Source organism: Vanellus vanellus (assembly GCF_965231255.1).
Source record: "Vanellus vanellus genome assembly, chromosome: 13".
NCBI lineage: Eukaryota > Metazoa > Chordata > Aves > Charadriiformes > Charadriidae > Vanellus > Vanellus vanellus.
In genome coordinates, this window is record NC_138918.1 from 20,931,464 (window position 1) to 20,955,287 (window position 23,824).

The following is a 23,824-nucleotide window of genomic DNA, read 5'->3' on the forward strand; positions in this document are numbered from 1 at the left end:
CAAAAAATTACTTTACTTTTTATATCCCAAAGTTATAAAAGCAACAGCTAAATACAGTCACCTACATCCATATTTAGACATCTGAATACAAGTGGCTAAAGTTTTCAAAGCATGCCGCCGCCTAGGTCTCTGCAAGCCCAAGGGCACATAAGGTCACGAGGATCTTCGTGAGAAATGTCACTACATTCAGTGCTGAATAGTGAATTCAGCCCCTCACTGGAAACAACCAAGCTGGAAAATGATCCCTTGCCGGGACACAATCAGTAATTAATAACACTTGGGGAGCCAAGAAATGAGAAATTTCTACAGTACAGCTCTAACACAGAGCAAAAGAAACACCAACAAACTTTGCTTTCAGATAACCTCCCATGTCATGGCTCATATGCCACATAGAATAAAGGGGTTAAACAGAAAATCGAAAAGTTAAACACCAAAAACCATGTTCCTGACCATGCTAAGAATCACTTTAAAAAGAAAAGAGTACAAACAGGGCCAAAGGAAAACTCTCCACTTCTACAAACACACAGCCTTTGATTTTACAGTGATGCCCAGCCCATTCCCCCATCTCCACCAAGCTGAGCCAAAGCTTTCACCTGCCACCTCCCAGGAGGTGACAGTGACATACATTCCCTGAAGCCACTTTCTTAGGTGGAAGGACAGCCAGAGAACAGCCACCTAGCCAGGATATCATGGACCATTGCGCTTAGCAGGCAGGACAGTAAGAAACACCCATCTCTTACCCCATCGCAGGGACTCACTAAGGTGCTGGTCACCTGCTCATAGGCAGCCACGGTCTCTGCAGTGCTAGAATGGCTGAAAGGTTTTACAAAGAGGAAATCACTCTGGTCAGACATGGGCGAGAAACAAGAGGTGTAATTCTGTGCCTGGGAGGTCAAGCCTGCTCCTCCCACGTCCAGGTACTTGATGAAGCCATCTGGCTTCATCTGCCCGCGGAAATGGGAGGCAGGCTTGCGGCCAGTCCCTCGGCAGCAACCCACAAAGGTCCAGCTGGCAGCACCAGCTTTTAGACACCGGGCAGCCACCACAGCAAACATCACGCAGGACACGAGGGAAATGGACACCAGGGAGATGATGAGGTAAAGCGTTATGTTGGTATCCTTGGGAGAAGATTTGGGGAGATCCAAGGACTTGGCAAAGTCCTGCATGCTGTTTTCCTCTGGAGAAATTAATATTACCACCGAGGCCGAGAGGGACGGTGTCCCATTGTCCCTCACTTCTACCACCAGCCTGTGGGGATCTTCTGACTCCCTGAGAGCCTGTGCAACCCTTATCTCTCCAGAGCGGCGTTCCACTTGGAAAGGAAAAGCCTCAGCAGTCTCCTGTAGCTGGTAGGAAAGCCAGGCATTATGGCCACTATCAGCATCAACAGCTACAATTTTGGTGACCAGATAGCCGGGTTCAGCCAAGGCTGGGATGGTTTGGTGGAAGGCAGAGCCCTTGGGGACAGATGGATAGACAATAGTGGGGGCGTTGTCATTCTCATCCAGGACAAACACATGGACCACAGCAGTACTACTCAGTACAGGAGACCCAGCATCCTTCACCTCCACAGGCACCTGAAACACCTTATCCTGCTCATAGTCCAGAGCTCTCACAGTGTAGATAGTGCCGTTGTCCTGGTCTATGCGGAAGTAGGTTGAGATGGGTACATCCTGCATCCCATTGTGCAGGATGGAGTAAGACAGCTTGGCGTTGCTACCCTCATCGGGATCAGATGCTGACACTGAAAAAACAGAAGTTCCAGGAAGGGAGTTTTCCTGAACATGAGCTGTATCAAAAGGGCTGGAGAAATTTGGTGCATTATCATTCACGTCAGCAATTCGGAGGTAAAAGGTTTTTTGCGTGGCCCTCTGTGGGGACCCTGAATCCACAGCCTTCACCGTGATGTTGTATCCACTGGCCTTCTCCCGATCAAGGGGACCATTTGTGACCAGTGAGAAATGCTCTTTAAAAGACGACACCAGTTTGAACGGGAGCTCTTTTGCTATCTGCAGACGGACCTGCCCATTGTTGCCAGAATCACTATCCTTCACACCAATGAGGGCAATCACAGTGCCCGGGGTTGCATCCTCCTGAACTGGGCTGGAGAGAGAGGTCAGCACAATCTCTGGGCTGTTATCATTGATATCAATTAATTCCACTCGCAGGTGACAGTGTCCTTCCATGGCTGGAGATCCCTTGTCCCTGGCTCGAACCGCAATCTCATAAGCACTAGATTCCTCATAATCCAGTGGGCCTTTGGTTCTGATCTCCCCTGTTCGGGGATCTAAGGAGAAGAGCTTGGTGAATTTAGCAGGTGCATTATTGCTAATTTTGAAAGAATATTCCACGTCCCCGTTGGGACCTTCATCCAGGTCGGTGACATTCAACTTGGTGACCAGAGTGCCCACTGGCACATTCTCCTCCATATATACCTTGGATATGGGTGGGTCGCAGACAGGAGGGTTGTCATTTGCATCCAGGACATGGATGGTAACCTTGGCAGTGCCAGATTTCACTGGATTCCCTCCATCCAGCGCTGTCAGGGTTAGGTGATGAACAGCCACTTTCTCTCTATCCAGTGCTTTTTCAAGTACGATCTCAGGCATTTTAACTCCATCTCCTCTCACATTGATACTCAGGGCGAAATGCTCACTGGGGCTGAGCTCATAGGTGGAGATGGAGTTGGAGCCCATATCTGGGTCTTCTGCTACCTCCAAAGGTAGCCGAGTCCCAGGGTTGGCTACCTCAGTGATCTCCAAGACCACCTCCGGCTTGGGAAACTGGGGCGCGTTGTCATTCACGTCGAGGACGTCCACCTCAACACGGTGGAGCTGGAGGGGATTCTCCATGACGAGTTGAAGGTGTAGGGAGCACGTGGGGCTCTGCCCGCACAGTGTCTCCCGGTCCAGCCTGCTATCGAGGAGCAGCACACCCGCCGCCAGGTCCACCTGGAAGTGCTGCTGCCCACCCTCGCTCACCAGGCGCAGGTTGCGGGCGGCCAGGCTCCGCACCTCCACACCCAGGTCCTTGGCCAAGTCGCCCACGGAGGAGCCCGGCTCTCGGTCCTCGGGCACGGAGTAGCGGAGCTGGGCGCTGCTGGGAGCCGGCAGGCAGGAGAAGGCTGCGAGCAGCAGCGGGAGCTGCCATGGCAAACTCCGTCCCCCGAGCATCCCGTACCGGGCGTACGAACGGAGCAACGCGGAGCGGCGCGGAGCGGCGGCGGCTCCGCGCAGCCTCCCCCGCCTCCCCGCCCTCGCTGCCGGCCCCGGGAACCGCCGCCGCGCCGGAACCCCAGCGCCCCGTGGCTGGGGGGGGGGGGGGTCCGGGCGGGTTGCGCAGGGAGGAATCCGCCGCCGGAGCCGCCGGAGCCGGGCAGGGAGGGATGGAGGGGGCGGGGGGGGGTTCGATGGCAGCCCGGCCGGCTGAGCCGCTCCTCGGCACGCAAAGACACACAAAGTCGGCGAGCGGAGGTGATGGACCGAGTGACAGTTTTACGTCTCTCCACAGCCCCCTCCTTCCTCCTCCTCCCCCTCCTTTTTCTTTCCCTCCTCCTCTCTCTCCTCCACCGCCTTCCCCAAAATACGCACGCCGTAGCCCCCCCCATCCCTCCGCCCCGCCGCTGCTACTCCGCCCCCGCAGCGCCGGGAGGGCGCCAGGGACTCCCGGCAGCGGGAACCCCGGCTCCATCCCGCCCGGCTGCTGGCAGCAGGCACCGACGGCCACCCCCCCCCCAAAGCCGACTGGGGGAGCGGCATCCCGAGCCGCTCCGGTGCCGAGCCCCGCAGGCGCCGGGGCTGCGGTCAGGCTGGGGGACACGCTCCCGAGCTCACCTCGCTGCGCAGGGTGGGATCCGGCGGGTTGGCACCGGAGGGTTTCACAAACATGAACTCGCTGATGTCCGAGACCGGCGAAAAGCAGGAGCGGTAACGCGGGGCTGGGGGTGCCGTGGCCGTCACCTGGACGCCCATCACCGTGTCCCCTTGCTTAGGCTCATAGTGCAAGTGCCCAAAAATGTGGCTGGGAGGGGGCTGAAGCGTGTTCACGCTCTCCACGCAGCAGCCCTGGTTGGCAGGCGCAGAGCCCCGCCGGAGGCACCGCACACCCAGTGCTGCCAGTCCCACCAGTGAAATGGTGGAGATGAGCACTAGGGACACAATCAGATAAAGCGTAATCGAGGGTAAGCCCCCACCATCGGCGCCCCGAGCCTCAGAGCCCTGCAAGGCCTCTGGGCCCTTCTCCTCCACCAACACCACAAGCGTGACGGCTGTGGACAGTGGGGGCTCCCCAGCATCCCGGACCACCACCAGCAGTTCATGTGCAGAGGCATCTGTCTCTTGTAGGGCCCGCATGATGCGGATCTCCCCGGACCGCAGGGCCACGCTGAAAAGCCCTGGGTCTGTGGCTTCCACGAGGTGGTAGGAGAGCCAGGCATTGCGCCCCGAGTCCGCATCTATTGCCACCACCTTGGTGATGAGAGCAGGAGGGGTGGTGGACGGGGAGATTCGGAGCTGGGTAGCTGAATCCTCCCCGACCCTGGGAAAATGCACCCGTGGGGCATTGTCATTCTGGTCCACTATAAAAACATGAACCAGCGTCCTGTTCCTCAGGGCTGGGGAGCCACCATCAGAGACCTCCACGTGGAACTGGAGATAGGTGGTTTGCTCATAGTCAAAGGGGAGTTTGGCAGAGACCTGCCCACTTGTGGGATGTATGGAGAGGTAGCGAGTTGGATCCAGGCCTGGATCTGTCCCACCAGCTCGCAGGATGGAGTAGGAGAGGCGGGAATTCTGTTCTGAGTCAGGGTCAGCAGCAGTGACTGTAACCAGAATGCTGCCCACTGGGTTGTTTTCTGCCACCAGCACTTCGTAGGACGCTTGCTCAAATTGGGGCGCGTTGTCATTGACATCTGCCAGGGCAATTGGCAAGATGGTGTGGCGGGAGAGCGGGGGACTGCCCAGGTCCGAGGCAGAGATGGTGACATTGTAGTAGGCAACATGTTCCCGGTCCAAACGGGTGCTGGTTAGCAGCGAGTACTGATGTTCATAGTCCTTACGCAGTTGGAAGGGAAGATCTGGAGACACATGACACTGGACTTTGCCCTGCTCACCAGAGTCCCTGTCTCTGACGTGTATTACAGCCACCACTGTGCCAGGGGGTGCATCCTCACTCAGGGAGCTGGAGAAGGAGGTAAGAATGACCTCAGGGGCGTTGTCATTCACATCAGTGATTTCCACCACCACGCTGCAGTGCTCCTCCATCGTGGGCGATCCCATGTCCTTGGCTTCCACTTCAATCTCATATACTGTTGCCTCCTCGAAGTCCAGGTTGCCCTGGATGCGAATCTCCCCAGTTTGCTCATCGATAGCAAAGATCTGGCGTAAGGCAGCTGAGTTGTGGCTGCTGAGGGAGTAGCGGATATCTCCGTTGGGCCCTTCGTCCACATCAGTAGCATTTAACTTCACCACGAGGGTGCCCAGCGGCGAGTTCTCCACCAAGCGGGCTCCATATGATGGTCTGTCAAAGACCGGGTGGTTGTCATTGGCATCCAGGACCTGAATAGTGATGTGTGTCTTGCTGGACTGGGGGGGAGACCCCCCGTCTTCAGCAGTCAGGACCAAGTGGTGGAAAGCTCTGAGTTCCCGGTCCAGGGCCCTCTCCAGCACCAGCTCAGGGAACTTGCCGCCATCTGTGCGTGCCTTCACATTGAGGTTGAAGTTCTCATTGGCACTCAGGTGATAGGTCTGCAAGGTGTTAGTGCCCACATCGGGGTCCTGGGCAGGCTGGATGGGGAATCGAGCACCCAAGGATGCCAGCTCATAGATGCGCAAGGAAATCTCGTCACTGGGGAACTCCGGGGGGTTGTCATTGATATCCAGGATCTCCACCTCGATGCGATAAAACTCCACTGGGTTCTCAATGGCAAGTTTCAGGTGGAGGAAGCAGCGGGGGTTCGACCCACAGAGCTGCTCCCTGTCTATCCGTTCACTGACCATTATAATGCCAGTGTTCACATTGACCGAAAAGTACTGGGAATCCGAATCGGACAGTACCTGCAGATTAGCTGCTGCCAGTTTCGCCACATCGGTGCCCAGGTCCTTCGCGATATTGCCCACGAAGGCGCCCCGGGTGAGCTCCTCTGGGATGCTGTACCGGATCTGAGCAGAGGAGCTGTGCAAGAACAAACAGAAAGAGAAGACAGGCGGCAGTCCCAGGGACCGGCCCACCTTCCCTGCCCTCGGCATCCTTGCCGGGTGGCCGGCCGGGAAGCGATGCCCTCCGTGCTCCGGGGCCGCGCTCAGCGTTCGCCGCTCCCATTCATTGTTTGGGGCGGACGCGGTTCGACGGGGGCGGGGAGGCGGCGGGGGGGGGGGATTGGGGGGGAGAGAGCGCCGGTGCTCCGCGCATCCGCCTCGCCATTGGTTCCGGGCGCCGCGCCGCTTCTCCAATCGCTACGCTCCTTTCCCAGGACAGCAACACCGGGCGCCAATCGCAACCCGCCGGTGGTTGCCGCCAACCTGCCCGGCGTTTCCCCGAGCGACAGCCGCGGTCCCCGCGCCCCCCGCGCCGCGAAGGGGGAGCTAGAGCGGCCCGGGGGGGAAGGAGAGGTCCCGGCCAGCCCCGCTCCGGCACCTCCTTCCCCTGCCCCTAGGCTCTCACCTGGCCGGAGTCCCGCAGCGTACCGGTAGCGGAGAGGAAAGCCCCGGTTTCCCTCGGTAGGGTGGCGGGGGGCGGGCAAGGCCGCAGGAAGGTGAAGTCGCTGCGGTCGGAGCCGGGGGAGAAGCAGGTGCTGTAGCACTGGGACTGGGAGTCGGTGGGTCGCAGGGTGACCTCCATGTACTTAAGGGTGCCGTCGGAGCTGAGCTGGAGCTTGGGGCTGGAGTGCTTGAAGAAGTCCCGGGAGGGCGACTCACTGAGCCAGCAGCAGCAGCAGGGCGAGGCGGCAGCATGGCCTCTGCGCCGGAGGCACCGGGCAGCCAGGACAGTGACAGTGGCAAGTGCCACGGTGCTAACGGCTGCCAGCGCAATAATCAGGTAGAGGGTCAGGTCTGGCTTTTCCTTGGCACCAGCTAGAAAATCCCGAGGCTTGTAGCTCTCCTCCAGGGCTGCCTCCTCCAGGGCCACAGTGATGGTGACACTAGTAGAGAGCGGTGGGTTGCCATTGTCCGTCACCTGGACAATGAGCTGCTGCACTGCCATGTCAGTGTCCTGGAGAGCACGTGCTGTCCGCACTTCCCCAGTGTATAGTGACATGTGGAACAAGGAGGGGTCGGTGGACTGTGGCAGCAGTCGGTATGACAGCCAGGCATTGTGCCCGGCATCTGCATCCACTGCTGTCACCTTCGTGACCAGGTAGCCCGGTGGGGCAGATAGCGGGACCCTCTGGGGTGCCAGGACATCACTGTCGCTGGCAGGGTGCAAGATGGTGGGGGGGTGGTCATTCTGGTCCAGCACGAAGATGTAGACAGTAACATTGGCATGGAGTGGGGGGGACCCAGAGTCCCGCACAGCCACAGAGACTGGCAGAACCTGCAGCAGCTCAAAGTCAAAGGTGCGCTGAGCGTAGAGGTTACCATTGTCAGGGTTGATGTGGACAAAGGAAGAGATGGGGGCACCCTGCACTTGTCCACTCTCTATGGAGTAAACAAGCCGGGAATTATCCCCGTCATCAGGGTCTGAGGCAGAGACGGTGCACAGTAGGGAGCCAGGCGGGTTGTTCTCTGGGAGGAAGGCATCGTAGGAAGGCTGCAAGAAGTGCGGAGGGTTGTCATTCACATCAGATATGTTGAGGAGCAGCGTGAGTGTTGTGGTGAGGGTGGGAGACCCACCATCCTGAGCAATCAGCTGCACTATGTACTGTGAGGTGGATTCTCGGTCCAGGCTGTCCCGGGTGACCAGGGAGAAGTGGTTCGGAAGGGACCTGATAGCAAAAGGCACATCAGGGGAGATCTCCAAGCTCACATCCCCATTGGCCCCTGAGTCTCGGTCCCGTACATTGAAGAGCCCCACCACAGTCTCTGGTGGGGTGTCTTCCGGCACCGGGTTCAGCAGGGAGGTAAGCAGCACCTCTGGGGGGTTGTCATTGGCATCCTTCACTTCCACCTGTAGCACACAGTGGCCCTCCATCTCTGGGACCCCGCCATCATGGGCTCGCACATAGATCTCATAGAAAGGGGATTCCTCAAAGTCCAAGGCCCCAGTCACCCGGACCTCACCACTGCGGGGATCTAGGGCAAAGAGCCTTCGGACCGAGTCAGAGGTGTGAACCCCGAAGGAGTACTGCGTCTCCCCATTGGGGCCCTCATCAGGGTCAGACGCGTTGAGCCGGAGGAGCAGGGCCCCCACAGGCATGTTTTCTGGGACTTGCACCTTATATGTGGCACGGTCAAAGGTAGGCGCGTTGTCATTGACATCCAGGACCAGGACTGTTACCTGCGCTGTGCCTGAGCGGGCTGGGCTTCCCCCATCCATGGCTGTCAGCACCAGCTGCAGTTCTGGCTGCTCTTCCCGGTCCAGGGCACGCTCCAGCACCAGCTCCGGGAAGAGTTTGCCATCCTGCTGCTGCTTGACGTCCAGGGAGAAGTGGGAGTTGGGGCTCAGCTGGTAGGAGCCCACAGCATTGGTGCCTACATCAGGGTCCTGCGCACTCTCCAGGGGGAAGCGCGCAGCCACTGTGGCAGACTCGGCGACACGCAGGATGCGGTGAGCAGTGGGGAAGCTCGGGGAGTTGTCATTGAGGTCCAGGATCTCCACTTCCAGGCGGAAGAGCTGCAGGGGGTTCTCTGTCACCACCTGCACCGACAGCACGCAGCTGGCAGCTGCTCCGCACAGACGCTCCCGGTCCAGCTGTTGGCTCACCACCAGCTCCCCACTGTCCAGGCGCACAGCGAAGTGGCGCAGGCTCTCCTCTGAGCCCAGGCGCAGCCTGCGACCCGGCAGCTCCTCCACCTTCAAGCCCAGGTCTCGGGCCACGTTCCCCACCACGGTTCCCACCTCTGACTCCTCAACCACCGAGTAGCGGATCTGCCCAGAGACCCAGCCCCAGCCGCAGAGTGAAAACAAACTCAGTACTTGCCATTTCCAGGCGGGTCGTTGGAGGCTGACGCTCTCCATGTCCGTGCGTGCCCGGCCCGGGACGCAGCAAGCGCTGGGGAGCTGTGGAAAAAATCCCTGGGTCTCTCTTCCACGGCTTGGAAAGCAGCTCCGGGGCTCCGGCAGGCTGCGGCTCCGGCTGTCAGCCTCCGAACAGAGGGGGTGGGCTGGGGGAGGGGAACTGAATCACACAGCCCCAGCGCGGAGGTGGAAGGGGGGGGGGGGGGGGGGAGAGCAGATTCGCCCCCTGCTTCAGATCAGCGCCCAATTGGCCGAGAGCTCCGTCCCCCCGCGGTCAGCGGTGGCTCCCCGGAGGTGCGGGAAGCAGGGCCCCGAGCTGGCATCAGCGGGGCTGCCACCCCCGGCCTCCCCTCCGCCAGCCTGAGTCACTTGCTCCGACAGCTCGCTTCCCGTTCGCAGGGAAACTGCACGTCCTGGCAGCCTGGAAGCTAGGTACAAGCCCTCCCTGTGCACTCCCCCTTCCACAATGGTGGCTTCACATCGCACCCAGAGACAAAGGGCAGCTGTCATGAACGCGGGCCAAACGACTTTTCATGCCCGATGAAAAGGTGCTTGTTAGAGCCCTGAGGTGCCAGGGGCTCTTCTCCCACCCCTTTTCTCTCACACTCCAACCCTCCCCCCCGCCCCCCCCCCCCCTAATGCTTTGGCTGCTGCCTGCACCCCATGATTGCCTCTGTAAGTGAGGCATCACTGCCACCAGTACCACTATCAGGCAGGAGACCTCACACCAAGACCGGGACGACCACCCCTGCCAGCTCCCTATGGGTGTTGGAAGCAGAAAGTGGGAAGGCAGAGATGGGTGCGCCATTTAAAGCCAGAATGCAATTGCTCCCCACACAAATGTGGCTGGACACTCCTTCCTCACCCTAGAACAAGGAAGGCGTCAACCTTCACAGTACTCGAGTCACTGCAAACACATGGAGCCAGCCAACAAGCCCACTACATCACCACCGGATCACAACATCGGGTCAGGATTTCAGACTGGCAAGGAGGCCCGAGCCCCCTACCTGGCAGACACATATACTGAAATTCTGCGTCAGACACAGCTTTGCAGCCAAGAAATCTCCCAGGGGGGCAAAAGCAGGCGTCTCAGCCTCCCCAGGGGGGACCGGAGCAGTCATTTCCCCATCTCCCTGTCCTAGAGGATTGTTGGCAAGCTGCAGGGTGTTAGCTTGGTTCACATCCCTGCAGAAGCCTTGTGCAGTCATGCCCTGGAGTCCTGTCCTTGACATACCCTGACGTCCCTTGGGTGCACGCAGACCCTGAGGGGGCTGGGGTCCACAGTGGTGCTGCAGGCAGGGAAGCCAGCTCCTGCCTGGGACCCTGCCTGTCCCCAGTACTGGGGCACCAAGGGGACCTGGGGGAATAGGCAAGAGAAGCTGGGGGCACCCATGCCCAGCACGGTGGACTATGGGACACCATCCTTCTGGGTAAGGACAGAGACGGTGAAGGTGCTGCCGTCAGAGGGCCTCCCTCCTCTCTGCAGCCCCTCCCTGTCCATTCCAAGAGCCATGGGGCAGGACCACCCTGCTGCCAGTCAGGGAGAGATGGAGCAAGGAACCTTGTGATTGGTGCACAACACCTCCTGGGTCCCACCTACTGCCTGCTCCGGGGGAGGGGAGAAGGCATTCTTAAAGGGCCAACACAACAAAACGCTAGACAACTGGATTCTTCAGCATGCAAAAACCGATGCTTGCTTGGACTTACTCATTCCCCGAGGGCTTCTGACAGTGCCACCAGCAGGAAGCTGTCACAGTAACCTTGGCTATACAATGTGCCCTGAACCATCCCAGGTAGGGGCCCAGACAGCACAGCTGGGTGACAGACACTCACTGGCAACACAGTGTGTTGCGCCCCTGGGAATGGGTTTGGTGCTGCTGCAGTCCCTCAGCAGAAGCCCCTTGTGAAGCCCACATGGTCTGGGAGAATCCACTCAGTGTCCTGAGGTGGCTCAGTCACTGAGGGTCTGGAGCAAGGGATGGGCTTCACATGAGGGATCCTGCTGTTGCTCAGGTCTGCCAAAGTCTGGGATGGGGACGGTGGCAAGGCAGGAAGGGTATGGGATGTCTAGGATGGAGAGGATGTCCCCATTCCAGAGGGCTAGAGCTCATCCTGTGGAAAGGCTCTGACCCACATGAGGCAGGGAGCTAAGGGATCACTGGACATCCTGCAAGGTAAGAACCCTTTTGGCAGGACATACCACCTGCCACAGATGAGGCCAGCACCATCCCCAGTGCATCAGTTTGTGGGTCTGGCTGTTGCCCTGCAAATCAAAGAGGTGTAAAGCTTTTGCAGGCTTGACACGGTCCATGGTATTGAACTGGACCACCTTTGACCACAAAGACTGAAAGTCCAGGACCCAGAGCCAGCCCAGCTGATTTCTCCCTGCCAGTGCTTTTCCAGTGTAGTACTGGGGAGCAGGGGGGAGCCATGGCTAGGGCTTGGGCTTACTGCCTGCCTGTTGTCACCTCCTTCCAAGCCCACTCTCAAATCATTTACTGCCCCCACCCCCAGAGACATCTTGCCAGGACCCTTTGGTGGAGGGGACATCCTTGTCCCCAGCTGTAGCACAACCCACACAATGCAGAGGAGCACTTGCTCCTGCAGCTGCCGCAGCCATTCCCACCTGCCACAGATCAGAAGTGCTGAGTCTCAGCAGCAATGCGAGAGGAAAAAAAAAAAAAAAGGAGGAAAAAAAAAAGCATAAAATAATTCTGGGAGGTTTCTGCCTCTGCCTGTGATTCGGCCACAGTTAGCAGGCGGCACACGCAGCCCCACACCCATGCACCGCTTCCGCTGCATCTCACTTCCTTCTGCTCTGAGGAACCAGTCTCTCCTACTCACAGCTTCCCGGGAACGGACACATTACCAGCACCGATCACCTTGGAAATCCATCAGATCCCTCCAACTACCACCTCTGCTGGATCCACTACCCAGCCTCATCTCTGAGGATCAAAGTGTTCCTGTAATTGAAAGCTCTCAAATTAAGCTGCATAATTCCCACCGGGGAAGAAGCACAGAAGCTGCCTGCCATGCGCAAACGCCTTCCTGGCTGCAGTTTTTTCAGTCGGGACATTAGAGATCACCCGGAGACAGCATATTACAAATCATGCAGGGTCTATAATACGGTTGTTAAAACAACACCTGAGTGGAGGACTCACCATCCTGTGCAGAGCCACAGTCCAGCTCAGCGGAACCTGCAAGCAGCTGGGGTAGTTGGCAATCTCACCCCCCCACCCTGAGGCGAACATCCTTGCAAAACTTCCACAGAAACAAAACCAGGACCATCAGAAATCAAACAAGAAGTGAGGAATGGATGGGAGGAACTGCTCTGTGGCCATGGTCTGTCAAACAGAGGAACCAGCATCATCTTTCAGCTTTGCATGCTACACTGCAGGAAGCGGTGCCCTGATGCTCCACTGGCAGCTGGTGGCTCCCAGCTCCACTTGCACCACCACCTCCCCAGCCCACACTGGGAAACGATGCAGAGAGCCTATGTTCCCCTCCCAGTGCCCAACCCCACAAGCGCTCCCCTCAGCTCTCATTTTGCAAAGGGAAGGAAATACCATTAGCAGCAAACTTTTTTTCTGAGGATTTGCAAGTGGTCGCAAGATGATCTCAGCCTCCGCTGGTTACTCACACAAGGTGTACCCAAAACTGCATCCGAAAGACACATTTTCACTAACCCAAGCAAACTGGCTCTCTTGACCCTGCTCACCACAGTGCAAATGTCATTGTCACTCAGGACAGCTTATTTGACTTTGAAGATCTGTTTGGCTATAGCTAATCACTCTTTAGAGGCACAGCGCAACTGGATATTTCCCCCAACTCCGATCCGCTACAATATGCGTCTAGCACAAATGAACCACGGCTCTGCCCGGCACTGAGACACGCCAAGGAAGGAGCTACATTACCTCAGCAGGCGTGGGGAGCCGGCTGGCGGTGCCCACAATCTGGTGGTAGAGCCCTGGCTCACCATTCCTCATGGTGCTCTGGCGGCTCCCCAGGGGGCTGGAAGTGAAGGGCTTTTTACACAGGAGATCACTCTGGCGAGAGTCTGTGGTGAGATAGACCTGGTGGTAGAAGTTGGGTGGTGTGAAGCCACCCCGCACGGCATCAATGTGGTGTAAGGGCCCTGGTGTCCTGTACAGGGTGCTCCTGGAGCTGTTGAACAGCTCCTTTGACTGCCTCCACTTGTAGCACTTGAAGATGCCCACTGACAACATGGTGATGAAAAAAGCTGCTGACACCAAAATCACAGCCAGGATGAGATAGAAAGTCACATGCTTCCTGGGATCGTTGGCGGGTGCCACATCAGTGAGGTCAGTGAGCACCTCCTTGACCATCTCAGCCACAGAGATGGAGACAGTGGCACTGGTGGACAGCACAGGCTCCCCATGGTCTTTCAACAGGATGACTAATGTGTGCTGGGGAGCATCATCCTCCCGGAGCTGACGAGCCGTGAAGATCTCCCCACTGTGCAGCCCAACTGAGAAGAGGCTGGGGTCAGTGGCCTGCAACACAGTATAGGAGATCCAGGCATTGTACCCTGCATCCGCATCCACCGCCACCACCTTGGTGACCATGTGCCCGGCAGGAGTGCCTGGTGCCACCACATCAGTATAGGTAGCAGTGGTGTTGGTGTGAGGGTACAGCACAGTTGGGGCATTGTCATTGAGGTCAGTGACAAACACACTGACTGAGACATTAGTGGCCAGAGGCGGAGAGCCGCCATCCTGGACCCGCACCATCATGCTGAACTCCACCTGGTCCTCATGGTCCAGGGAGGTGAGCAGGTAGAGGGTGCCGTTCTCCTGGTTGATGGAGAAGATGTGGCCTACAGTGGGGTCACCCTGCAAGAGGGTATAGGAGAGATGGGCATTGCGCCCAAGGTCCGGGTCTGTGGCGCTCACATTAAGGATGGGGATGCCAGGCACGTTGTTCTCCAGTACATAGACATCATAGGAGTCCTGGGAAGACTTGGGAGCATTATCATTGACATCTGACACCTGTACCAGGATCTGTTTTACTGCAGACAAGGGTGGTGAGCCTGAGTCCCTGGCTGTGATAGTGATGTTATACTCTGACGCCTTTTCCCGGTCCAGAGCTGCTTTCGTTTTCAAGGTGTAGTAATTTTTGAGGGAGGAGCTGAGCATGAATGGGATCCCAGGAGAAATTAAGCAGTTCACCAGACCGTTGTCATGAGAGTCCAAGTCCGTTACACTCAGCAGAGCTACAACTGTCCCTGGGGCTGCATCTTCAGGCACAGGGCTGTACACGGAAGTCACTGTCACCTCTGGAGCATTGTCATTCACATCCACAACTTCCACCAGCACTTTGCAATGAGCCACACCAGGAACAGCACCCTTGTCTTTAGCCTGTAAGTAAATCTCATACAGCTTTGTTTCCTCGTAGTCCAGCTGCCCTTTGACCCTCAATTCACCTGTGGCTGAGTCCAGAGCAAAGAGTTCTCGTACCTTGGCGGGAGTGTGGCTGCTAAATGAATAGACAATGTCTCCATTGGGCCCATCATCCAGATCATATGCACTGACCCTGGCAACCAGGGTACCACTGGGTGTGTTCTCCTTCACGCTTGCCTTGTAGATGGACTGGTTGAAGACTGGGGTGTTATCATTGGCGTCCACAACATCAATGTGAATCTGCACGTGGGCCGACCGTGGCGGGCTGCCTCCATCCAGCGCTGTCAAGACCAAGTGCAGCTCCCGTTGCTCCTCCCTGTCCAGTTCCTTCTCTAGCACCAACTCTGCATACTTGCTGCCATCCACCCTCGTCTGCACGTCGAGGGCAAAATGCGGGTTGGCGCTGAGCTGGTAGGTCTGCAAAGAGTTAACCCCCACATCGGCATCTTGCGCGCTCTCTAGCGGGAAGCGCGCTCCGGCTGCCACAGACTCGCTGATTTCCAGCCGCGCCTGGCTGCTGGGAAAAACCGGGTCGTTGTCATTGATGTCCTGGATCTCCACGGCGCCGCTGTACAGCTCCAGCGGGTTTTCCACCACGATCTCAAAGCTGAGGGAGCAAGGAGAGAGCGCGCCGCAGAGCTCCTCCCGGTCTATCCGCTCGCTCACCAGCAGCGCGCCGCTCGTCAGATCCACCCCGAAGTACTTCTTGCTGCCGCCGGACACCACCCGCAACCGGCGTCCCGGCAGCCGCCCGAGGTCCAGCGCCAGGTCGGCTACCACGTTCCCCACCGCGGAGCCTCTCCGCGCCTCCTCGGGAATCGCATAGCGAATCGCGGCGGAAACCCAGTCGGAAACGCCGAACAAAAACAAGAGGCTCAGTACCTGCCCCGTCGTCACCCCGCGGCTCCTTACAGCAACGCCGTTCATCGCACAGGACGGCCGCGCTCCCCGCTTCGTCCCCCCGCCCCGGCTAGAAGTCCTCAGCTCTCCCCGTCATGCCGCTGCCCAAAGCGCCCCGGGAACCGGCGGCCGGCGGGGGAGACGGGCATCGCTGTGCAGGCTCCGCCGTGACTCACTCCCAGGCTCTCTCTGAGCCCGTCTGCGCCTCATCCCGGCTCCGAACGGGGCCGGGCCGCCAGATCCCCCCCGCTCCATCATTGGCCGACAGCGGCACACAGAGTCACGGTCAATAACTGCACAGAGAGCAGTGCTGCCGGAGCCCCGCCGCGGGGCAGCCGCCCGCCGAGCACCGTCGGGAGGGAGCGCGGCGGCCCCGGCCAGAGGGCAGCGGGACTCAAACCGGCTGACCCTGAAGGGAGAACGCGGCCCTGCGAGAAACCCAGCTAATAAGGACAACGGTGCCGGGAGAACGCTGACAGAGGCAGCGTAGGGCGGGCAGGGGGACAGGGGACAGCGTGCCAGGAAGGTGTAGAGTTGACGCCAAAAGGGGCGATATGGAAACAGGGGAGCGGGGGGGGCTGTCCCCCGGGAAAATCTCGTTGGAAAGAGGCAGCGGGAGCAAGATGGAGCGGGCGGGACGAGGGGTGGGGACAGTCGGCCGGGAAACGTAGGGCGCCGGGGAAATCCAACCCCGGCACAACGCGCCAGCTCCGAGCGTCCCTCGGGACCTTCAGGATGCCGGTCCTCCCACCCATGTGGTTGGTCAGCCCCTTCTTGACATCCCACGGCGCCGCGACGTCGCGCCTCGGTGTGCCACCAAAGCAGCGTCACCGGCAAAACGACGCAGATTTCGTGCTGCCGAGTTACGAGCAGCTCCTCTGGCCGCAGCACACAGTCGCCCCACGGGGGAGCTCCTGCTGCGGGATTCCCAGGAGCATCGCTCCTCCATCTCCTCCCACCGCCACCACTGTCCCAACAGGCATCTTCCCCGACAAATAGTAGAAATCTCGGTTTAACACGCCCTCCTGCTCTCGCCACCTCCCAGCTTATTCCCCGATACCTGTTTCCACCAGCCAGACGCAGGGAAATCACGGTCTGCGAGGTGCTGGTTCACCGGGGGTAGGAGCGGTTCCCGTTGCCGTTCAGCAACAGCCCGGCAGGTCACGGCGCCGCGTACACCACGGCACCGACAGCGCCTGGGCGAGAAACAGCCAATTCCCGGGCTGCCTGCTGCGTTTGGGCTTGTTGCTGTCACCAACAACTGGCCATACGTCGGGTTTTCCGACATCGCTGTGCAATGGGAAGGGAGCCCTGTCAAAACTCGGCTGTGGCCGAGAAACACGGTGTTCTGCGATACCAGGTGTGTTCCCACAGCCGAGCCAGATTTGCTTATCGAAAGAAACGTCGAGGCTCTCCGCACCCTACAGAACTGGTTCGAAAATGTTGCGGCTGGTTATCTGTTACCCTGCTGCTTGTCGTGGCTGAGCGCCTTGTGGAAGGGCTGCAAATCACCCGCACCAAGGTGGGAGACACGACACACACCACAGCGACAGGGACCTCGAATCTGGGTACGTCTCCTCGCCCTGCACAGTCCTGTCAACTGCCGTGAGCACACGGGATCCACCCAGAAGGATAATATGAAAAGAGTCAACAGTATAAAACGGGTCAGCCTAGTCTTTTCTCTCTGCATGCACAGCTATTTCCTTTCCTACCGAATAATCGTTGCCAAAAGATACCATTGCTACTTACTGTTCTTATCACCAGTCCACAGAAAGTGATAAAAGTATGGGCTTCACACCGATAAAATCCAAAGTTAGTCATCCAACGCTGGATTTTAATAGCATTTAGTTCTAGAGCAATTTAAAGGCTGAGAAAGAAAACAATATGCTTTACCCACCACAGGTGCATTATCGCGTAAGTAGGAACAGTTACGCATCTCTGTCCATTTTGGAGCGCTTCTGTAACAAACCGTGTCTACAGGCTCACAGTGCTGAAAGCAGATTTCTTTTCTCATAGGTGCTTTCGCAACCAAATCCCAATTACCTCTCTTACATATAATCTAAAAAGAAGAAAATCCACAGCTCGTTCCGAGACAAATCTTAAAACAGTCTTCAGCCACTCTTTTTTTTTTTTCTGAATTAAGCTCTGAATCTTTTTTCTAACGACCTTCCATGTCGTGTCTTTCCTAAACTCTGTTTACTAAGCAACTTATCTAGCGTGCATGACACAATTCTGAAGGAGTTTCTCTTGATATGAGTGCACACACGACCCGTATTCAGATTACCTTGTCCGCTTAATCCCAGCAGCAGTAGGACGGCCAAGCAGTAGAGAGCTAAGTACAGAAAAGAGATCTCAGGAAAGGCATGGAAGACTGAAAATTTAAATCTCCCATATTTCAACTGATCTGAAGATATTACATCTCCTCCACTTTAATGGGAAGCCCGAATACTGAAGGTGACACCTCGAAGCTTCTGAAAGCACCACTTGGAGGGAGTGGAGTGAAAAAATGTAACAGCTAAAGGGAAAGGAGCCTTTCCCTGCACCAAGGATTCCTTCGGGGGTGGGTTCAAGCCAAACCCCAGCGAGAGCCACTCACTCTGGTGCTGTTCCCGGCTCTGCCAGGGGCTCCAGAGGAACCTGTGGCAGCAGCTGGCCAAAAGCTAGGCTCCAGGCTTGGATCTACAGTGAGGCACCAGCCCCGGCTTCCCAGATGAAGAAGACATGTTTGGTCACGGGTGTATACAACATCTTTCTTTTGAGGGGCTCAGAGTACAAAAAGAACCCAGGTGAAATGGAAAACAGAGGACTACAGAGTTCCTGCCCCCACTGAGAGAACAGGCCGGGACAGATCACACATTGTTACCACGGAAAGTGCTTAAATCTTGCAGGGACAACAAATGAAGCAGTCACTAGGCCAAGACAAAACGGTTGTCTCAGCTTCAGACCCCACGACCCTTTTGCCCCCTCTTCCATCCCATGTCCACACCACAACACCAAGTCGGTGAAACTTGCACCCGGAGTAGGACAGACAGAGAGCAATACTGACAAAATACTCAACAAGCATCCTTGGTCCTCAAGGGGCACAACCAACAATTTGTGGATAAGACAGGGCACGTGAAAAGGAAGAGTCAAGAACACACAAATACCCCCACGCTCACACAGACACCCCTCACTCCGGAGCTATTGAGCAGTGCACTGGGAGGTGACGCCGAGCTCTGATGGTTGCCCACTGATCTCCCACAGCAGAACAGGGGAAAGAGAAGATTCACACAGGTCCACAAAAAGGGATGCCAGGACAGAAGCTCACCTGTGCCGACCTCTCGGGGCTAGGAGGTTCCTTCGGGGTGTGAGTGCCTGAGCCAGGTTCCCCAGCCAGGAGACGGTCAGAGAGCACTACCGTCCCTGGTCTGACAAATGTGAAGTCCTTCTGGCCCGACTCGGAGGCTAAACACACCTCATAGGAGTAAGGCAAGGGCAGCGTGCTGCTGCAATAGTTGTATGCTGCTTTTGAGCCCAGGCTGGAATAAAGTTCCTTATCAGAAGTTATGAAAACGGGAGTGCTTCTCGAGCGACGACATTTAAAGAAAAATATCAAAATTACTGTCAAAATGAATAGCAAGGACACAAGGGCGAGGGCCACGACAAGAATGAAGTTTAGATCAGACGTCAGCTCAGACACGGCGCCTCTGTTGCTTAGCTCCGGCAGCGCCTCCTGCAAGCTCTCCGCCAGCACCACGTGCAGCGTGGCCGTGGCCGACAGCGCCGGCTGCCCGTGGTCCTTCACCACGGCCACCAGCCGCTGCTTCGCCGCGTCCCTCTCCGACACGGCCCGCGCCGTCCGCACCTCGCCGCTGTGCAGCCCCACGCCGAACAGCGCCGGCTCCGCCGCCTGCACCAGCTCGTACGACAGCCACGCGTTGCGCCCCGCGTCCGCGTCCACCGCCACCACCTTGGCCACCAGGTACCCGGCCTCGGCCGACCGCGGCACCACCTCGAACGGCGGCGCCGCCCCCGCCCCCTCCGACGCCCCCGACGCCGCGCCCGCCGCCGGCCACAGCACCCGCGGCGCGTTGTCGTTGCGGTCCAGCACGAAGACGCGCACCGTCGCCGTCGAGCTGCGCGCCGGCGCCCCGCCGTCCTGCGCCCGCACCGCCACCGCGAACTCGCGGCACTGCTCGTAGTCGAAGGAGCGCTGCGCGTACACCGCGCCGCTCCGCGCCTCCACCGACACGGACGACGCCGCGCCCGCGCTGCCGCCCGCCAGCCAGTAGCTCACGCGCCCGTTGGCGCCCGCGTCCGCGTCCCGCGCGCGCACGCGCACCACCTCCGCGCCCGCCGCGTTGTTCTCCGCCACGTACGCGCTGTAGGCGGCCTCCTCGAACACCGGCGCGTTGTCGTTCACGTCCGACACCTCCAGCACCAGCGCCGCGCGGCTCGACAGCGCCGGGCTGCCCCGGTCCCTGGCCACCACCGTCACACGGTGCTCGGACGCCTGCTCACGGTCCAGCGCGCTCGCCGTCACCACCTTGTACGAGCCGCCCGACGACGCCACGATCGACAGCGGCGACTCGCCCGACAGCTCGCACGACACTTGACCGTTCTCCCCGGAGTCCGGGTCGTTCACGTTCAGCAGAGCCACCACCGTGCCGGCCGGCGCGTCCTCGGGCACCGGGCTCGACACCGACAGCAGCGTGATTTCGGGCGCGTTGTCGTTCACGTCCAGCACCTCCACCTCTACCTTGCAGTGCGCCACCAGACCGCCCCCGTCCCTCGCCTCCACCAGCAGCGTGTAACCTCGCGTGTCCTCGAAGTCCAACGCCTCCTGCAGCGTGATTGTCCCACTCTCCGCGTCCACCACGAACATCTGAAGCACCTTGGAGGAAGTTTCCCCGAACCCGTAGGTGATGTGGGCGTTGCTGCCGGCGTCGGCGTCGGAGGCCGAGACGTTCAGCACCCTCCAGCCCGGCGGCGCGTCCTCTCGCAGGCTAACGCGGTAGCGGTCCTGCGCGAACACGGGTGGGTTGTCGTTGGCGTCGGTGACGTTGATGCAGAGCTGGGCGGTGCCGCTGCGGGGCGGATCGCCGCCGTCCAGAGCCGTCAGCACCAGCCGCAGGCTCTGCTCGCTCTCCCGGTCCAGCGCCCGGCGCAGCACCAGCTCCGTGAACTTGCTGCCGTCCTGGCTCTCCTTCACCTCCACCGCGAAGTACCCGTTGGCCTCCAGCTCGTAGCCCTGCAGCGAGTTGCTGCCCACGTCCGCGTCCTCCGCGGCTCCCACGGCAAAACGAGCGCCAGGAGAAGTAAACTCGTTGATCTCCAGATGGAAATTGTCTCGCAAGAAGCGCGGCGCGTTGTCGTTGACGTCCTGGATGGCCACCTCGACGTGGAAAACGTTGAGCGGGTTCTGCACCAGCGCCTCGAAGCTGACGGAGCAGGACGCCGACTCGCCGCACAGCTCCTCCCGGTCCAGCCGCTCGCTCACGTACAGGTTCCCGCTCTCCCCGCTCACCGCGAAGTATTTCAGCTGCTTTTTAGCGGCAGACGCCACCCGCAGCTTGCGAGCCGGCAGCTCCGCCGGGCTCAGCCCCAGGTCCCGCGCCAGCGGCCCCACCAGCGAGCCTCTGCCCAGCTCCTCGGCGATGGCGTAGCGGATGCGCTCCGGCGCCGCCCGGCAGCACAAGCACAGCAGCAAGGCGCCCAGCAGCACCACTCGCCCGGCTGATCGCCCGCACCTCTGACTCTGCCTGCCCGCCATTCTCGGCACCGCTCGCCGCGTTCCTGCCTCCTGCCGCCGCCCTCGCTCCCTTCCGGACCCGCTCGGCAGCGAGCGCAGGGGACGCCGGACGGCAGCGATCTCGGCGCGGACTCGGACGCCGCTGCTCCCCGCGCCGCGCCGCCTCTCGCCTCTGCTGCCCGGGCCGCTGCCGCTCTGGCCGCCACCGGGCAAGTCAACAGCCTGCGGGGGCAGGACGCTGCGGCGGCTCCTGCTCCGGCTGCGGCTCCAGCGCCTCTCGGCCTCGGCCAACAGCGGCACCCGGAGGCGCCGCCACGCCATCGCAGCCACCCGATGCCGTGCGCCGCTTCGGTCTCTGCGCTCCGAGGCGCACTGTCAACAGCTACCGGGAGTCGGCGTCATCGGCTACCAAAAAGCGCGATTCAGCATTCGGGTTGGCGAGTTTTCTCATACCGCGGAAAGGCGAGCCAAGCAGCACTGTTCAGTAGTGGAGTTGAAGAAGCTGCTGAGGAACGCGCCATCGAGTGGTGGAGGAGAGCGCAGAGAAGCAGAGCACAGGCGAGTACAGGTAAGTACAGCAAATGTCTGATATTCCAACAGCTTCTGCTATTGCTGTGGGTTGTCTTTCCCCGGGTTTTTTATTTAACTTCTACGAGCTCTGAGAAGCAGCAGCTATAAAGTACTTCAGAGGAGAAGCTGTGGCAGAAAAGAAGCACCACACCCGCCGTTTTCCTTGAGGAGATTCTTGATTATATCCTTTTTATTTTCTATACCTCTCAGAGTGACTGAGGAGAACATGGCAAGCATTATTCTCTACAGCAGCAGTATTGGTACATGCTCCCAATTTTACAAATCACGGAGATCATCCCAACTTCTTGCTCTGGAACTGGGAAGACAGACCTGTTTATACATTTCTCCAAAATTACTTCTTTCAGTGAACGGGTGAGTAAATAGATATAATAACACGGACGGGCAGCAAAAAGGTACCCATGCTCCCAGGATACTTCAATTACCAGTGTGGTATTCCGAGAATTGTAAAGAGGAGTGGTATACTACTCCGTGGTGATTCCTGAGGTGTATGCGACATCAGCTAGTTTTCCCAGGACAGCCAGAGACTTGTAGAAAAAAAGACAGCGAAAAAAAAAAAAAGTGACAAGAAGAAAACTCAGAACGGCAGTACTGAAGAAGGCAGTTTACGCAAACACAGCTTTGCACCGACACTACACAAAACGTGGGGGGATCTGGAAATGGAAAGGATAAAACCCTCTTGAGTGCGATGCCTATGAAAAAGTACTTGATCCTCCTCAGTGCCTGTTTGTATGATAACACCACCTCTCAGCAACACTCAAAGCAAATCAAGAAAAAAAAAAAAAAAAAGTGCTTTGTTCATGACCAGGGAGAGAGCACATTATGACCAGCTGAATCATTTCAAGTGCTACACAGCTCACGAGTTTGGAAACTACAGGTACAGCAGACTTTCCTAAAACTCCTATTGTTCCAAACAAGAGATAACTCCATGGATGACTGTTGTGTCTATTCACAGGGTCCTGGTGATCATTCAGTTCCCGATTATCCCACCCTCTCTGTTCCCTCAAAAGATACAAAGACACAGACTACAGGACTCAGTTTCCCCTTCACAAACTTCTTCCCCTGTAGCCGTTACCAGCAAACGACCGCTCGGCCACAACATCCCTGTGAGAACAGGCTTTTCCTTGCCTTTCTCACAAAGAAGTAGACGCACTATATTTCAGATGGAGCGACACATACAAGAGAGTAAGCTACCCTTGCTGAGCAGGTGTTTACCTGTCCTCAATGGTTGTGATTGCATTACTGAGGTACAGCTTATGTGCATTTCAAATAACTAACGTTAAATTAATATCTTGTGTTGTAAGTCAATAGTGATAAATAAAGCAACGAACGACAGACTTTTAGAAAAACCTTCTACTAATAAGCTGTTCACAATGAAAATACCTTTGTATGTCTAATAGTCCAATCCTGTGAGTAACTGCCGAGCAAGAAATAAACATTATAACGACATTAGGACATACTGTCACTATACCCGCAGATACACCGCTACCTCTACCTACACCTCTCTGTAAGAGATGAAAAGTAGATGAAAAGTGCCTCTAGCACTGTAACGAGCCTATGGGAATTAATTGGCAGAAGAGTCCACAATGTTGCTGTGTGAACAGGCTTCTCGCAGTCAGCAAGGTCATTCGCACAAAATAGAAGGAGAAAACAACCCTTCTAACCAGTAACGCTACTAAGAACTCATGCTACTCTGTTCCTCACACAGTTTGCATCGATTGTAAATACTTAGCATTGAAAGATCAACACTGCTACAGGAGCCATAACGATACGAAACAAGCTGTAAGGAGACATAAAAACCACAATTGAAAGACCCTTCACAGCAAGAGTATCTTGACGTTTCTTGAATGTTCTTGAATGTTCATGCTGTCTGCAAAGCACCCCAGCAGAAGCCGCATAAATATTCTCTACTTTATAGCATTTCACCCATAGTTTAAAGGCCTAAGAAGAGGCTTTCAAAGTCTATAAGCACATTCATTCTCAAAACACGCGGTTCTTCAACTCCACTCCGTCTTTGCAAGAGCATAGCAGTGGCTCACTACCAAGGCGACCAAGCAGTGCTCACGTACAC

The 23,824-nt window shown here is 57.6% G+C and overlaps 3 protein-coding genes across 6 annotated transcripts in view; all 3 read right to left on the bottom strand.

Annotated features, from left to right (window-relative positions):
- LOC309677152 (protocadherin gamma-C3-like) overlaps nt 1-23,824 on the bottom strand; it is a gene marked incomplete at its 5' end in the record, with an annotated part of 63,193 nt that overhangs the window by 22,884 nt on the left and 16,485 nt on the right. Inside the window, one exon of one of the 4 annotated variants that reach the window (XM_082489898.1) lies at nt 13,029-15,461. The exons of the other annotated variants lie outside the window; for them this stretch is intronic. Within the exon in view, the coding sequence (XP_082346024.1) occupies nt 13,029-15,461 (2,433 nt within the window). Of the gene's footprint in view, nt 1-13,028; nt 15,462-23,824 lie in introns of those variants that run through there. 4 annotated transcript variants of the gene reach the window in all.
- On the bottom strand, nt 122-9,114 carry LOC309677364 (uncharacterized protein; the record flags this gene model as incomplete). The annotated part of the gene is made up of 5 exons (XM_082490161.1): nt 122-129; nt 594-675; nt 759-3,143; nt 3,834-6,158; nt 6,661-9,114. 5 exons carry the CDS (start codon nt 9,112-9,114, stop codon nt 122-124), a joined length of 7,254 nt encoding a protein of 2,417 aa, XP_082346287.1.
- On the bottom strand, nt 18,700-21,218 carry LOC309677365 (protocadherin gamma-B5-like; the record flags this gene model as incomplete). The annotated part of the gene is made up of 1 exon (XM_082490162.1): nt 18,700-21,218. The coding sequence occupies exon 1, from the start codon at nt 21,184-21,186 to the stop codon at nt 18,700-18,702; it is 2,487 nt and encodes an 828-aa protein (XP_082346288.1). The 5' UTR covers nt 21,187-21,218.